General features: G+C 42.6%; 1 protein-coding gene across 1 annotated transcript in view; it reads left to right on the top strand.

The window, feature by feature from the left end:
* Positions 1 to 154: 154 nt before the first annotated feature.
* ppm1lb (protein phosphatase, Mg2+/Mn2+ dependent, 1Lb) overlaps positions 155 to 17,997 on the top strand; it is a 42,162-nt gene continuing 24,319 nt past the window's right edge. The window contains exon 1 of the mRNA XM_034867243.1: positions 155 to 1,078. Within this exon, the coding sequence (XP_034723134.1) occupies positions 680 to 1,078 (399 nt within the window). The 5' untranslated portion in view covers positions 155 to 679. The remainder of the gene's footprint in view (positions 1,079 to 17,997) is intronic.

The following is a 17,997-nucleotide window of genomic DNA, read 5'->3' as shown; positions in this document are numbered from 1 at the left end:
CGTAATGAACCACTTCGTATAACTGACTTATTGGTGACATTTTACACGCCAAGCCATAATAAAAGATTACAGCATACATGCCAGTAATCCTACATAGATCAATCACACTGCCATCTCTGGGTCACTGACTAGTTTGAGAGACATTACGAGCTGCACCTGAAGGCAGCACCCCCAGTTTAGTCAGTCAGCAGCAGAGAGTCGCAGCCAGTGTGGCAGCTGGGAATGTGGGGCTTTCAACAGACCGCTATTTTCAGAGCTGGGAAACCGAGCGGGGCTGGCCAAGGAAGACACTTCTTTGCCCGCAACTGTAGCCTACTTTAGCCAGCACACTGGCTTAATTTGAAGTCCAAACGGGCGACCTGCGTTTTCTGTCCAGGGGAGTCGGTGTTTTCGGACCGCATCAGACGGTCAACGGACAGCCGCTGGTGTCTCTGCGGGGCTGCATGCTAGAGGGGAACCAGCCGGAGCTTACACTTTACCTTCTTCCTGGTGTGTCTTTAACAATGCACTAAAGTGTCCCTTGTTCAGTATAATCTGTACCTGTCCCGGTGTGAAACGCTTGGTTAAATGTGTCTGTTTTACCACTACCAAAGCACTCACACTCGATGGATGGACTGAAATCTGCGGCTGGGGTGAGCGACACACAACCTGCCGCGATTTCCTGCATGTAAATAAATAAATGATAGAGGATACGATGACCCTGCTGTCTTTATTAGGTCGGATCATGCGTTATTTTCTGCTCAGACCGGAGACCTTGTTCCTCCTGTGTATCAGCCTGGCTCTATGGAGTTACTTCTTTCACACGGACGAAGTGAAGACCATCGTCAAGTCCAGCCGGGATGCGGTCAAGATGGTCAAGGGGAAAGTGGCGGAGATGATGCAGAACGAGCGGTTTGGTGGGCTGGACGTCCTGGACGCGGAGTTCTCCAAGACCTGGGAGTTCAAGAGCAACAACGTGGCCGTGTACTCCATCCAAGGCCGGCGAGACCACATGGAGGACAGGTTCGAGGTGCTCACCGACGTCGTCAACAAGAGTCACCCGTCTATTTTCGGGATTTTTGATGGCCATGGAGGAGAGGTGAGTACAGTGTGGGGGATAAAGACAGAGTGCTGTCTGTGTGTGTGTGTGTGTTTGTCTTTTAAGGCATCCAGTCCACATTACTCCCGTCTGTCCAACACATACACCTGTTTGGGGACCCCTAAACTGAGCTGTAGGGGCCCCTAAAGTGTTTGGATTAAGATGCCTTAAAAGTAATCTCCAGGTGTGTGTAGGCCTATATATCAGTTCTTTTGTATTTATCATGTCTGGTCAGGTTTACTGTCTCAAATGTATTAAATCCACAGGTTAGAGCAAGCCAAAATATTATTTGAAAAGGGCACTTTTCAGATGAAGGTAGGCTATGCTTGTTGGAACAGCATCTAACAATCAATATATATATATATTTCTAAATATATCAATATCAAATGTTGAAATTGATGTCAAATAAAGCCGATCAGAAGAGATTGGAGTCCACAGCTGAATTAGCTGTTAAACCTGTTCTTCTGAACAGCTGCCACAATTTCTAACTTTTCAGAACAAATTTGTGTCAGCTGATGAATGAGTGATGGATCGGATTTATTGCATTTTATTAAGTCTACTTAAGTGTAGGGGGGAAACATTTGCAGGACTGGATCAGTCTGCCAGGGGGGGCAAAGATGAGCTGCTTTAAAGAATAAAACACAGAAGCACAATACTGCAATGATGAAGGTCTTCAAACTACTTTTATGACAGAGATCCCACATAGGTCAGGTAATGAAGGGCCCACTTTAAGGCCCTTATCAAGTCAGGTGATGTTGTTTTGTTAGTGGTGCATATTCCCATAAAAAGACGAACCAGGTAAAGCTCTTCCTGGGGCCGTGGAGGCAATTAGTAATCCATCCTTGGGCATTTGTCATTGAGTATTTGTGGACACGTGCAGCAGGATCCCAGGATCCAGCTGTGCGTAGGATCCCATAATTCCTTGCTACAGCCCTGCACACGCATTCAACCACACATATCTGTTCTCTTTCAAGCTAAACATTCCAAAAATATGCACCTCATGTTTTCTTTTCCCCCAAATTTTATTTTAGGATGCAGACAGCTTAGTCCCCATGGTCTAACATGATTATAGCTGGAATGGGGAGGGTCGACTCAAATCGGGGTGCTTCAGAGAGGCATGTACATGCAGCTGTAGCTGAGCTCAATATTACGAGCAAAGCATAACTGAAGTGGTTCATTAGATCACTGATTTGTTTGACACTACCCCCCTCAAGTCAATATATGTTTGCAGCTAAAAAATGATGTCCTTTTTTTTCTGCGTCCTTGGTGCTAACTAATGTTCTTCAACATGAATGTGGTAGTGTGTCCAGGGCAGCAAGGAAGCCGCTTGACAAAGCACGCAACCCTTAAAAAGAAAAATGTTGTCAGTTGAAAGGACAAAGAGCATTTGAGATGGCACCATGGTTAGATGGGAACATGAGAGCACTGATTTATCATGAAGTCAGGGCATGCTTAAAGACTGGCATTGTTTCTCAAAGCTTAAACTATGACCTCATCTGACAGCACAAAACACACAAACTGTAAGTGACAGGGTATTCCATTTTCCTCTGTCTCTCATCTTCTCTTCTCTGTGCTTCAGCTTGTACATTAAACATCACACAATTCCGGTTGTTGAGGAGCTGCATGCGGTTTTGGGGCCTGACAGCGACTGTCTTCAGTTTGACTGCTGTGGTCTGATTGAGACTGAACGATAACATGCTAAAAATAGGCAGCCAAAGGCATAGAGGATAGCTGTTTTTAGGGGAAATTAAATTTTAGGCCGCGGTGCTGACTGCTGCAGCTTGTGACCAAAGTGGTCATTGAATTGTTTTTCCCTGCGGCCTTTTTCCTTCTTTTCTCTCTGGAGTTCCTTTTTTTGGAGACTGGTGACCTAACCTGTAAGCTTTGCTGCAGCTACCACACTTATGGTTAAGAGACTAGAAGAAATAAAAAGGAAATACATGTTTGTATATACAGTATGTTGCAGAAAAATGAGAGAAAACGAGTGGGAGAGCATCTATGGTGAGAGTAAGAGCAAGAAGAGAGGGCTCAGATTTGCCCACGTAGGCGAGAAGCTGTTTGTCACTGCATGTCCATGGGCAACAATTTGGTCTGTTTCCATTCCCACGCCCTCTTTTGAAGTGTGTGAAATGGTTGCCAGACAGCAGCCTTCAAAAACAACATCTTCTCTTTAGCAAATCTCGATTTTTTTTTTTTCTTTCTTCTTGTTGGCCAGAGAGCATTGAATAAAGCAGAGCGATGTTGTGTGGCCCAAGGCTACACCAGGAATACTGGCTGCCTCAGCTGGCTAGTTAGTGAGCTGTCAGCCCCTTCCTTTTCTCTCCACACACACGCTCTGCTCATCCCAAACACACAACACAGTCATTAAAGAAACGTTGGACTCGTGTCAACTTCTATCTAGCACCCAAGACTTTGCGTCCACATCAACAGGTCTTGGAAGCTGTTTGCAAAGCCTGTAATAGACAGAAATGTAAAATAATCCACTGGGGTGAGTGTGCCAACTAATTAGAGCAGATTATTAACACAGACATCAAGGGAAGAGGTAGTGGATCCAAATGCAATTAATTAGGTCAGCAACCAATGATTTTATTTTAATTACGGATTAATATGCTGATTCTTTTCTCGATTAATCCATAAAATATCAAATTTGCTGGTTGGGTGGTAGTAGCTCAGTTAGTAGGGGGGTTAGGAACCGGAGGGTCGCTTGTTCAAGTCCCCAGATGGGCCAAACCATGCTTGTGGACTGGTAGTTGGAAAAGTGCCAGTTCACCTCCTGGGCACTGCCAAGGTGCTCTTGAGCAAGGCACTGAACCTCCGACTGCTCAGGGTGCCTTTCCATGGGCAGCCCCCTCATTCTGACATCTCTCCATTTAGTGCATGTATAAGTACTGGGCATGTGTGTGTAGTTCATGCCTGTGTGTTAATTGTAATTTCCCTTTGCTGGATTAATAAAATAAACATTATTATTATTATTATTATTATTATTATTATTATTATTAAATTTAAGACAAAGAAAAGCTGCTTATACTCATAATTGAGAGGGTGGAAATAGGTAATGTTTGCCAGTTGGTATGTTCTTAAAAATGTAGTAAAGTAAAGTAACTAAAGTGTTTCTGTTTAGAATCTCTGATTGCAATAAAATAAAGCTTCATCCTTGTCCTACATTCAGATTTCCTCTTTCCTTCTGTAATAGAGTAGTAATTAGGGGAAGAGCTCTTGGCATTTAACGATTATCGATGCATCTCAATGCAACAATTTGTACATTTCCATGCATGATTTTGAAATTATACAGTACATATAAATCTGAATTTGCTACTCAGAGTTTGCGAATCACTTCCTAGACAAAGCTTAGATTTTTACAAATACAGTATGTGTCACACACAAGTTTTAATGAAATGTTTTGTCTACTGAGGGTTTTATTTTGTAGTCATTCCATGCTTAAGCCTTAAACATGTTTGTGAAAGTCACCTTCTCTTAGTGATCTTCCATGTCAGAGGCTCAGTCGTGTTTAAAGGTGGAGAATCAGCTTCTTAGAACATGTAACATGAGGTGGTCAGATGTAATGTGATAAAGTAGATAAACAGCCTATATGTGTGTTTTGCCTAATTATTTTATGAATAATTTATGATCATGTGTATACAAAAGTTTTTTTTTTCTCCTTTTGGCCATTTCAGTCTGTGTGTATTTTCTGGACTCTTGCCTAAAGTCTAAGTTGTCCCTTATCCCATCCTCTTTCTCGGGTTTGTACTTGTCTGGAGGCAGTAACTTTTAATTAGAAATCCACGCATCTAAAAAAAGAAAAAAAGAGAGAATCGTGATGCATCTAAGAATCGATTGTTTTTTCCCACCCCTAGTAGTAATGCATCGTCATCGTCGTTATTGCAGGAAGCAGATGTAAAAGAGTAGTTGTGTTACGGTTGTCTTGATTTTATTGTGCCAGATAAACACATTCAAATCCCAGGATGTGATTTCAGCATGTTGGAAGACAGAAAGTTAAGGAAGATTATGACCAGATACACCATCAGTCAGTGCTAAATCACATGTGGAAAGCTCCCTTTTTTTTCTTTCTCTATCTCTCCGTACCACACACCCACTTGCACACACCAACGCAAATTACATTTCCAAGTGTTGAAAATCAGTGTTTAATGTGAACACATCCAGCGGCATACTCAGCCATATATCAAATAATGGGCTCAGGGGGGGGAATTTATTTGTTAAATGGAGATTGATTTTCAGCTGACACATGGGAATAACCTGCTGAAAGTGATAACCCTGGGCTCTCTATCCATATAACAGCAGCACCCCCATTTGTTACTACATGGCATGTAGAGTCAGCCGTACTCTCTCCTCCCTGCCTTACTGTCAGGTTGTGGGTTCAGGCACTGGGGGTGGGGGGGGGTTCTGTTTGTTCTGCTGATTTGTCTTTCTATCAGGGCTCACTCTTTCATGTAGTTTTGATCTGCGGTGTTTGTTTGGGAGTGGGTTGTGATAGATATATAGTCTCTTACTGTGTAGGAGGCTACAGTATGTGAGAGCGCCAAGTAAAGAAGTAAAAGAAAAATGATAACACCACAAGGACGATTAGCACTTTTAGAGGGATCCTCTCTGTCTGTATTCAGCTCCTAGCTTGTCCTTCGTTCACCTTTGCTTCATATTCAGGCTGAATGGCCATTTTAGTTTTAGCTTCGTTATTCATTTCTTGAATTACAAAGTAGACGGGACTTTGGGAGCATTTAAAGCAGTGGTGCGGCATAGATCACCTTTCTTTGCCACTTCACAATTAAGGACATTTTATAGTCAGAAAGGCTGGTGTTTGAATTTGAGATATTTGAATGTCTTTGTGTTTACTCCAGAAGCATAGGGTAGGTATATACTAGGCAGTTTGAATTCCTTTCAGAGTTTGCTCTCACTAGAGAGATGAAAGAAAGCCCGCATGTGACTAACTGCACTGTTGGCATTACAGGATTAGAGAGAGAGCAAATGAAGAGTGTGTGTGTGTGTGTGTGTGTGTGTGTGCGCTTCTCCTTTGTCGAAGTTGAGGTCTCGCACTGAGATGAGCGGGTCAGTTTGGTGTTGTCTAGTTTTCTAGGGAGAGACGACTCCACGGCGACTGAGACAGAAAGGCCAAAGGACTATCTGGACCAGACACCTGCCTCACACTATTTTACATAACGTACACAATCAGTGCCTTCAGCAAGTTTCTAAAAAATACACATTTTTATGGAAACTCATTCAATACAGTTTTAGAATTGTTAAAATGGCTATAATCAATATTTTGTTATTGAAAATTGATCCTGTGACTACTTTTATGTGAAATAGCTTCTCTGTAGTGAATAACCAACATGATTATCGTTTGAATCTGCAGTTTCCGTCAGCTATACAGAGCTTTATAGCATCCTTTGGCTCATTGTTTGGTTTTATAGCCTACAACTTTGTTATTGTGATTCATTTTTCAGCCAGGGCAGCCTCTAAAACCTCACTGTACACTACCCACCCAACATCCAACCTCAGACAGGCGCAGTTGGCAAGTAGTTGGTGAACACAGTGGAACATTTAGCAGCTAAAGAGCCAGATATTTACCTCAGGAGTTGGGAGACCAAAACAGAGGTAAAAGTGAGTTAACGTTCATCATTCAAGTGGTCACAAGCTGAACTCCAAATAAATGCTAATGTTGCTCCATATCTGCTTGATGTAACAGTTTACTTACAAGTTTGCCATAGCTTAAAAGGTGTTACTACGTTGTGCTGTGTGTTTACAGTTTGTTTCCGCTGCCCCCAAGTGGCCAATAAATCAGTTATTGCCAGTTTAAGGACATCAAATCTGGTTTCTCTGACCAAACTTATTCTCTTCTATAAACCATGACATGACTGGGACTGGCAGATTTGCTCTGCAGGATGGCACAGTGAGTAATACCACCAGGCTGAAGCATCTGCAACAGGGCTAAACAATCATACACGGAAGATTTCATGAGTAGGACGGAAGTCCCGGCAGTTGCAGCAGTTTACTCTGCACTTTGACTGTACAGTGCAAAAAAAAGAATTAATTAATGAGGATTAGCAAAATTGCCCATTACTACTGTTATCATTCTGTATCCACTTTTGTTACTTGTGACAAAAGCTGATGCTCAACATTGAAACCCCTTCTTGATGTCAAATGAAGCAGAAAGTGGAAAGCAGATGGGAAGTCACGTTCTGCTGGGAAATACTGCGCCAGAGAAGAGACCGTAGAGCTTGAGCGTTCCGTTGAAGCGTCCTCTGAACTTCTGGTAATTTGTCCCCGTTGGTAAGGTTTGTTGTCATGCTAGCGACAGGACTGTCTGGGAGCGACTGAGGAGAGGAGTCACGGAGTGAAATAAATGGATGGATGGGGCTGTTGACTGTCAAGCTACGTACATGTCATCTGTAGTCTCATGTTTTCCACTGTCATCCTTTTCCATAAAATACATGTAATTTAAAAAAAATCCACTAGTTTGAATATTTGTCTCTGTATGTCTTAGCTTTTAAAAACCTTCTCTCTATAAAGGCATATAGGAGGTCAAGCAGAGCTTGCACTTCTCTTGTTTCATAGGGTTTTTTGTCTGTGTGACAGGATTGTGTGCGCGTGTTTTCAACAGCATGTAGCACCGGATAATAGTGTCTTCTTTAGCCTCAGTGTGCTGTCCTTCCCTGCTGGCAGAGACTGCTCAATAATTGAATACCCTTACTGTCAAACACTTGCGCTAAACCCCCCTGACTAAATATATACACGCACTTCCAAGCAGAAGGAAGCCACAATGTCATTGTACCTCCCCTATCACCGTATGTTAACGTTTTTTTGAGGTCTTGTGTGGAAAATTGTTTGCGAAGTTGGAGCTTCGTGGTGTTTAGCCGCTCTTTGTCCTTCTCCCCCTTCACCCACTCCTTTCCCAGTGGGGCTAGTTTGAGCTGACATGGTGCTGAAAAGTGGGCTCGGTAATGGAGCTGTTGTGATTGGTTGCCAACCCCCACCCCCACCCCCACCACCGCCCCGTTGTTACCCCACAGCACCCCGTTTTCTCTTTTCACCTATTTGTCCATCCTCCCTCCATCTCATCTCTCTTAGAGGGTTAGCAGTGAATGAATAGGCCATGTCAACGTCTCCAAGGCAATGTCAAGCTGCTGTCACCCCATGATAGCATATCCCCAGACCCCACTGAGTCCACTCTTGCTACGGCTGGTTGCCACACTCGCCTACCCCATGTGATGTGTTCCCTATGTAGATGCCAAGCATGCTGATTGTGTTCGGAGTGTAGATTTAAAATCCAATTGTAGACGTTGCAAAGCTACAAGTCTGGCTCTGAATGCATAATGCTCACCTAGAGCTGTACTATATTTGTCCAAAGCAGTCCTATTATGTGTGTTTTTGGTCTGTAGCTGTAGTCTCTAAATCACATCACATGGCTGGAAATGACTGGGCTGCTTTGTCAATCTACGGCTACCATTTTAATCTGACTAAAGGAGGTTAAGTCTGTATGCCAGCTCCACAGTTGTTTGTTTGTCTATGTTTATTGGAAAAATAGATGAGTCAGTTGGAGTTTGCCTGCTCGTTGTCTTGGCAGTAAAGGAGCACGGGAGAAGAATGTTGGCCGAGAGAAGGTAGCAAGTCGCAGCTGTTCAGAGTTAGCGACATTGGCGTGATTGTGTGTGCGAAGAGACCGGGCCGTGATTTTTGTAACGCTCACAGTTGTGGCTCTGACTCTCTTGTTGCTGGCCAGATGGGCTTGTGGATAGGGCAGGTGCATCCTACTAAACGGAAGCAGCCTCCTGGTTGTGTTTGTCGGTCACTGTCCTATACATTTCCACAAGTTGGACATAACCCATTCGATCGGTTTCAAAATCTCTAACACTTTCTGTCAAAATAGGAAACATTACACAGTATGTTTTTCAGCTTTAGAATGATTTTTCTATCATAACTTACTCTGAATATACAGTATGAGTCTACTATCACATGTTGGTGTATGTTTGCAAAGTTTGCATTCTGGAGCCGGTCTGCCGCACACGTGCTGCACAGCCTTTCAGACATCAATCCATCCAGACAGGAGGAATGCAGCCGATATAATTGTTTGATATTCGCACATGGTTTCTATTCACTGTGAGCTATACACCTTCAAATACACTCTGCGGTGGACCAACCCTGGCCAGGTTGTCTTCAATTTACACTTTCACAAAGGCTCGCCGGATAAGTCAGAATTGGACTCCACATTATGTCATTCATTTGTGATTAACATTGGGAGGTAGACGGATCTTATGCACACACAGATGTGCAAATGTCTGAACAAGCTGGAGGAAAAGAACAAGGTTATCGTGCGTGCGTGTGCGCGCGTGTGTGATTGTTTGTATCCCAGGGTCTTGCTTGATCTCTGTCATGTACTGTTGATTATGGCCCCTTGAGATTTATGACCCTTGTGAGCACCGTTTTTTCATCCAGTGGTTTTCCTCTGTGGTTCCCTCTTTTTTCAGGGCATTTATTGAGAAGGGTGGTGCCGGAGCAATCTAACACTGTTAAGGGGTTCTGGTGAACCATCTGCTGTGTAAGGGCTAGATAAAGTTGTTGGTCCAAAAGAGAATGCTGATGAGGTTTGGAGAGATAATGAAAAAGACAAAACCCGGAGAAGGGATGAAGAAGCTTGAGCAGATTGAGGGTAATTTGCAAATAGATTGTAGACAACGGTCACATGTTCATCAAGGCAACTGCAGTAAGTAAAGTTAATCTTTCGATGGGATTTAAAGTTGATTCCAATCTGGATTTGTCCGACCTTTTGTGTGTTATCCGGAACCAAGTCAACAGTGGCTGAAGGCCACAACTGACAAGTTGAGTGTAAACCCTGCACTTAGCCTCGTCCCAATCTGTAATATACTATCTACTGGCTGCCAAAACGTAATGTTTGTGGCCTCTGGAGGTATTGCTGGCCTCATTTAGACAATCAGAAATGGGTTGTTTGTGGGCTCCAAATGCTCTGACACACATTTCCTGTCAACATCAAAGCATTTGCTGATATGAAATATTTTAGTACAGTGCTAATTTAAAATGACCATTGTACTATATCTCAGTGCAGACCAGTAGTAAATGCTAACATTGAGATAAAACACACAGTATTTCCAATTTTTTGTTTTTTTGTTTTTTTTAATGTGTACAACAGTACACTTTGAGGTTTATGCTCAACACTGAGGTCCAAGGTTCGAGTCCGACCTCTGACAATTTCCTGTGCGAAGTCCCCCTCTCTCTCCCCTTTCTTACTTAGCTGTCCTGTTCATTAAAGGCTGAAAAGCCCCCAAAAATAATCTTTAAAAACAACAACAGCGTTTTTAATGATTTTTCATGTGTATTGTTAACAATGTTTAGAAATTTCCTCATACACCCCCAATTTGCTTTTTAAAATATATGTTAATCTTTCCATGGACATACATTGCGCCATATTCTTGATCTAAGCACCAATTGCATGTGCCTCCATTTTCTTCCAGTTGAGAGCTATAGTCATTACTTATACATTATTAGTTCTTTTACTGTAAATACGTTAACCCAACACCATTTGTTGTCCTGGAAAGTAAATGTTAACATTTGGTCTATTTAAAAATCAAAACTATTCATTTTTAACAGGGCAACATGCACTTTTAGAGCGTAATCATTTTCATTCCTGATTAATCTGCCAGTCATTTTCTTGATTGACTGCTTGGTAATAAAATGTCATTAACAAATTCCAATGTCCATTCAAAGGCATTAGGCATTATTGTGATAAATATGCTTATTGGATAATGTGCTGATGTAATGATTTTTACCTGCCACATATGTTAGTGTGCTACCCACTAGGAAAATAGATATAGTATACATTCAATCCAGTGTGTTGGTAATGGGTCTCAGTTAACGGGGCTTTTGTGTGTGCTGAGGGTCACAGGCGGGTTATGGCTTGGAAAGGATGGGAAGTTAAGAGCCAGATAAGCAGGGTTGGTAATTGATTAGCGTGGTGCAGAGGAAGCTTACAGTGATGTGAGCTAATGCTAACAGCTCAAGGCTCTTAGGATCCCAGCTCCCTTCCTGAGAGCGCCTCTAAGCCGAGGCTAAAAGGAGTCGAAGAGACAGCGGGGAAGATTAGATTTACACTAATCCCACTGGGGAGATTGGGACTATACGTTCTCTCCATGGATGCACTTTCTTTTTTTTCCACTATCCGTCTCCCACTCGTCTGTATTTATTTATTTCCCGAATTAATTCCTCTTACCTTCCTGTTGGATATGTTTAGGAGTTCTCCTCCTTTTAGTGCATGTGTTCCCACATAGTAGTGACTAGTACCTGCAAGCATTGAGAAATCAGTTTGTTACTCTCTTCCTGAGTTGATTTAATGACCTTTCCCAGCAGCAGAGATGACAGCTATACGGCTGCTCAGAGGAGGAGAGACGCTTCATTGAGGGTGAGAGGAGAGGAAAACGATGGCATGGATGATAAGTGCCCTCAGTCGGGTCAGGCTACAGGAGGACAGAGGGGGAAGGAGGGGAGAAATAGAGGGATTGACAAATCAGCCTAAGAAGTACAAATGCTAAGGGTGTCAAAGGTATAGAAGGTATATTTGTACATGAAGATAGTAAAAGAGGGAGCTTAAAGCTGCTGAAAGGAAAAGAAAAGGCAGGGAAAAGGCAGGGAAGAAGTTATTTCTTTCAGAGGAGACGGGGATAAAACCATTAATGCTGGGATGTTTGCCTTGCCCTTACAGCCTTAAGAAGTTTTTAAGCTTGCAGCATAACTAATGTTAGACAGAGAGTTTGTGGAGATTCAAAGGCTTAAAGAGTCGGTGTGAAGCAAAGCGTTGACAGATAGAGGCTAAACATACTGTAACTGTACAACATGCTGTGAGTTGGATTGTGTGAAGTTCCAGTGGAGGTCTTTTCATCTTTTGATCATACGCCTGTCAGATTGGAGGCCACGGCACCAGTTCCTCCCCTGAGAAAGAATGACATACTTTTCTAACTCTTTCCTCTGTTTTTCATCTTCTCTCTCACACTTGCTCTCTCTCTCTGTTGACCTTCTCCCTACAGTTACTGTGTCTGGTTTCCTTCCCTCTCTTCTCCTCCTCTTCATCCACTCTAACTTATCTCTTCTCTAATTTATCTCCTTCTGATCTCTTTTGTCTTCATAAATGAAGATCTGTCATTCACCCTGAGTGTCTCCAGGTCTCTCTCACACACACACACACACACACACACACACACACACACACACACACACACACTGTCAAAACTGAACTGTTTAGAGTTCTTTCCCTATGAGCTAATGGACCATTTCAGTGTCTGTCACTCCATGTGCACGCACAGATGCACACACACACACACACACACACACACACACACACACACACGCGTACACGTTATGTCTTAGAAGAAATGCAACTCTGTCTCGTTCCTGCTGTGATTGAAGCTACCGCTTATCAATCGCTTCCTGTTTAATTAATTGGTGCAGCGGATCTCCTGGTAGATTAATCACATTTATGTTTGAGCAGCTTCACTCAGGAGGCAGAAAACTGTAAAGGTGCATGCCCACACAAACATGCAGTATCAATCAGTCCTTGGATGCCCTTTCTCAGCCATTACTGAGACTAGATTAGCTGGAATTCAATCTGATAAATAAATCAGTAAATCATTTAGAAGGTACGTTTATCCCCAAAGTCCCCATTGTTGTACTTTAAGCTGATGATGCTGATGTTGTCAACGTCATAGGAGTAGGAGTATGAATCTCCCTCACAGTTTGAGTAGGAAGCTATTAAGGTGATGGTAAGACCTCTGTCATTGTGCATTTGTCATATCTGCTCACCAACTTCTTCTCCTACGTGTTCGCGGCTCATTACACACACACACACACACACACACACACACACACACACACACACACACACACACACACACACACACACACACACACACACACACACACACACACACACACAAACACACGTTGCCGCCATTCACTTGTAAAGCTCCCAATCTGAAATATCATTTTACCTTTCTCTCCACTTCACTGCAAGCACAATGCACGTCGAAGCTGCCATATATCATATCACTCGGTCACAGAGGAACCTTGTCCTTTTCATCCTCACTTTCTAAAGCTTTGATTTAAGGTGCGATCACGCCTTCATAAAAGCAGAATCTGAACTTAAAACTCTACCTTTCTCTCATCGCTCCCTTCCTCCTCCTCCTCTCTTCAGGTGGAAACATCCTCCGCTCTTATCAAAAACAGAAAAGGCAATGAAAGCATGGCTCGAACATGAAATAGAAAGAGAAAGAGAGATGTAGTACAAAGCTTGCACTCTCAGGTAGATCTAAAGAGGCCAAAGGGAAACACAAAGATTTAGAGATTTAGGAGCAAATGTGAGATAAAAGAAAACCAAGTTTAATGTTTACAGATTACCACCTCTGCTGTCTTTTAACACACCACAATGCCTTCACTGTGGCCCAGACAAACGGCCAGATAGTAAGCAAGGAAGGAAGGAAGGAGCTGTTTACATAAGTAAACACACACTGGCCCACTGTTCCTGCAGCTTCCTCTTTCCTCTCCATTACTTCTGCCTGCCAGAGGTAAACGCCTTCAACGACTCCAGTTAGGCATCGAATATCGAATTGGGATACATCACACAACTGTGGTATAAAGCTGGGCAGTCACCATTATTTAATTAATGCTGTATGTTTCATTCACTCTAACTTTGCATTTGAATAAACCTTTCTGAAGTGCCAAATCTTAAGACTATCACACTTACACCGTAGGGTACAAATACTACAGAAAAACAAGATGGCCATGTCTTTAATATTGACCTGCAGCGGTAAAAATGTGCACAATATGGTCGGTCTGATTGGCAGTGAAGATCAACTTTATGTATGTCACAGCACAGTATTGGTTGAGACTACAAGCAGCCACAACATGTAAAATACTCCAATAACATCAAAATAAGCTCATGGATCTTTTTACAGCCGCCGTGCAGGAATTTGCATTGCCAAACTGCAGTGAAGCCGACCAGATTGGTGCTCGCTCAAGCAATTAATCACACACCACAGCCCCCTTAAACTGGACGTCAAACGACAGCAAATCTAGCAGAGATTCATCTCCATTCTGACATAAGTCAAGGTTGACCAATTCGGGCCGTAGGATAAGTCAGGCGAAATTTGTAGTTTCTGCACAGTTTAAGAGGTTTTCAACATGAATTAGGAAGTTATAAATTCTCGCATGTTATCAGATCAAACATGTTTTCCTTGGCAAGACTTTTAAAATTCCTCTTATGGGGCGCTCGGATAGCTCAGTTGGTAGAGCGGGCGCCCGTATATGGAGTTTACTCCTTGACCCAGCGGGCCCGGGGTTAGACTCCAACATGCGGTCCTTTTGCTGCATGGCATTCCTCTCTCTACCCCCCTTTCATGTCCTCAGCTGTCAAAATAAAGGCTAAAAATGCCTAAAAGAGAAAATACCTCTTATGGTTTTTTATTATAAAAGAGTCCAAGACGACATATACAGATTACTTACATCATCTGACCAAATCCAAAACCCAATGATATTCAAATTAACATTAAATATGACCAAGAAAAATGCCAAATCCTCACATTTTAAAAGCTCTTACAAGGAAAAAATATGAATTGCTTGTCAAAAAAAGTAACAAAATCCTCTGCATGTTGACTATTTAATTAATCGACTCATCATTTCCGCTCTAAATATGATAATCCAGTGTCGTACAGACACCTGATGATTACTTGAAATGCAGATTGAGTTGTCAAAGTTGTTGACTTCCGACAGACTCTTGCCACCATGAGGCACACTGCAGCACACACTGCCAAGTGCCGCTTCCCCAGTCTTCAGTCGACAGCTTCCTGGACTCCATTCATCCTTTCCTGTGTCCATCCATTCATGAGCGCTCTCATCTCCATACAGCTGGCTTTTTTGGCACAACAACTCTTTCAATTAAGCAACACTGCACACATGAAAAATAACCCAACAGCGGGCATATGGTTTAAAGTAACTCTTCTATATTTCATTTCACATGCACCTAATTTCCATATACGCATCCGGCGTGTTGAGCAGCAGCAGGCGGCAGGCCCATAATTGGGGCACCCATAAATAAGGAGCAGTGAGACGCCTGGATTTCTGTGGATTTGTTTTGCAGAAGATGCAAGTGTGAATAAATTGATGGCTTTTCATTTGAATAGCGCCGCACTCTGCTGGTGTCATCTGGATTACTACCTCCTTCTCACACCTTTACATTCTCCTCCCGCACAAACTCACACGAGTCTTATCATCTCTCTCTTATTTATGATCATCTTCTCCAGACCCCTGGCTCACTTGCTTTTTCCAGTACATCCATCTATCTCCTTCTCTTTTTCTTTACCTGACCATCCTTTTTTTCCCGCTGACACTCTGGAGATAGATGTGGCATTTTATCGCGTTATTTAAAACTGCCGGCCTCCTCTCTTTGTCTGATTAGTGACATGGGAAAAAGCACCACTGAAGAAAGCCACATATACAAGTGCTTTACCAAGGCCTTCATCAAGGTGGATTTGTTCATTCCAAGATTATCCAACACAAATCCTAACCTGTGCCCTTTTGAGAATTCAGTGATTTGCACTGTTGGAAATGTGACATACAGACAGCCATTAAAATGAATGCTCATCTACTCCGTTCACCGTAAAGCTTTTGTGTTTGTGTCTGCTTCAGTTTATGGGACCTCCATCAATCATAACAGTGCTTTGATGTCAATGGACTCTGGGTAAGATGCGTTTTGGTGAGTGTGTGTTGGGACAAGGCTTTGCGTGATGAAGCTGTGAATATGGGAACAACACAGTAGAATAGGACTGGGAGATATGAGTAAGAGTAAAAAAAGAAGAAGAAACTACTTTCAGCATGCGAGACATGCCAACATCAGTCTGTGTGACATGCTTGTCCCTTCCAACACTGGCTGAGGGTAACGGGTGTCTCTGAAAAATAAAATAAATCTGATTCAGAATCCATGTGTCTTCAACACTAGCCTATGATCTGCAAAAGAAAACAAGGCACCGCCGGAACCCAAATCAGTTAGCGTCTGGAAGCGGTAAAACTAAATTCTCATTGGCTCAGTGACCCGCTGAAGTTAATTTTCCTTTATTTATACCTTAAACTTGACTAACTCCCTCAGGTGAAATAAATTTAAGAAGTAAACAGTGTAATGATGAGGGGGGTGATGATGACACATGCTGCTCCATGATGGTTCAAATCTTCTGTCCAGCCAAGTTCCCATACAACATAACGAGGAAAGGATGTGCAGCCAAAGGCCGAACCCAGTGCCCACTTTCCAAAACAATCCCAAACGCTGCCCATAACAGCTCAGAACTAAACCGTGGGCGTTTGGACTGGCCACATTCAATACACTTAACGTGGAACGCAAACAACTCTGCTTTTAATAGAGTCCAGCTAATTTATTGAATAGTCGCTTATATGAATAAGCTTCCCCATGTAGGGAATATTTTTACCCTTTTGTTCACTTGGTATGCAAGCTCTTGACAACTTGTACCTGTACTGTGCACCAAGGCAGCCCAGTTTCGGCAGCAGGTGCTGCATCATAATGGATCAGACCCAGTCCAGTTTGGCCTGCTCACTATTTCCAGCTTTAGACACCACTGCCCCCCAAGGGATTGTCTGCTAGGAATAGAAGGATATCTCGGCCTTTGCTGCATCCTTTTATTCTCCATTCTTTAGTTTTTCACAGGTCTCCCAACTCTATGTAGGTGCTTGAGGTTGCCCTTTCCCCCCTTATCTGATCTGATGGTCTACATATAACATGTTGAAACAGGTTGTTCTATGTTGTACAGGTTAAAGCACTTTGAAGCTAGTTTGTTTTTTTTGGGCTTAAAAATAAAATTGACTTGACAGTACTTAGCAAGAATACTCTTTTAAAGGCTTTATTACATCTTACTAATGACATGTCAATATCAATATTAAGACCAAGAGGGAAAGTGCAACGAGAGGTGAAATTAGCTATTGACGCACTTCTTAACACTTCTTGTGTTAGGCATTTTTAGCTTGAAGAATTATTAAAACAATTGCCAAAATAGCTGCCAATTCTTTCCTAACGATCATCTAATTGATTAATTGATTCAGTTAATCAATCAAATTGTTTCAGCTCTAGTCAGGACTCCCTTGTTTTGCAAGACAAATCAATGTGATGTTAAGTGGTGTCATGGAAGTGGCATGTCACTTAATCTTTCTGTCAGTGTACACGCATCTACAGAGTCCCAAAGGGACAGACTCTGTCAGGACTCTGTGTTCAGTCTGTCAGTCTGCGAGAACTAGGCGATGTATCCAAAAACATATGCAGTGTAGTGCTGCAGAGTGCGTGCCATCTTCAGAAGACATTGTGATTTTGGGTTGTGTGTGTTAGTATGCGTTTGCATATGTAGGTGTGTTGTAAAGTAAAAGTCATGGACTCCCCTCAGGACTGGAGGCAGCAGCCTCTTTAATATTTCAGAGCAGGGATAAATAAGTCAGACAAACTGCAGAGAGATAAGGTGACTCTGCGGGTAGTGGTTGAGGAGGAGGGGGGGTGGGGGGGGGGATAAGGGAGACAGAGGTAGAAAAGGAGAAGGATGGAAATGGATATAGCGGGGTGGAGAGAGGTATATGATGTAATAGAGCAAAAGGTCAGAGAAGACATGAAAAAAGGGAATGGGGAAAACAGAAAATACTTCTTATTCTACAAAAGGCTTGCCAGACACCTTTGGCAAAAACAAAAAGGGACATGTCTGATATATTTTATACAGACAGTAAGCTTACTATTAACATTTTACTACACCAGGAACAGTTACCAGTAACATGGAGCAAAACCCCAAAACGTATGTGTGTGTGTGTGTGTGTGTGTGTGTGTGTGTGTGTGTGTGTGTGTGTGTGTGTGTGTGTGTGTGTGT

This window comes from Etheostoma cragini, chromosome 3, assembly GCF_013103735.1.
Source record: "Etheostoma cragini isolate CJK2018 chromosome 3, CSU_Ecrag_1.0, whole genome shotgun sequence".
Lineage (NCBI taxonomy): Eukaryota > Metazoa > Chordata > Actinopteri > Perciformes > Percidae > Etheostoma > Etheostoma cragini.
This window is presented reverse-complemented; position numbering and strand designations above follow the sequence as displayed.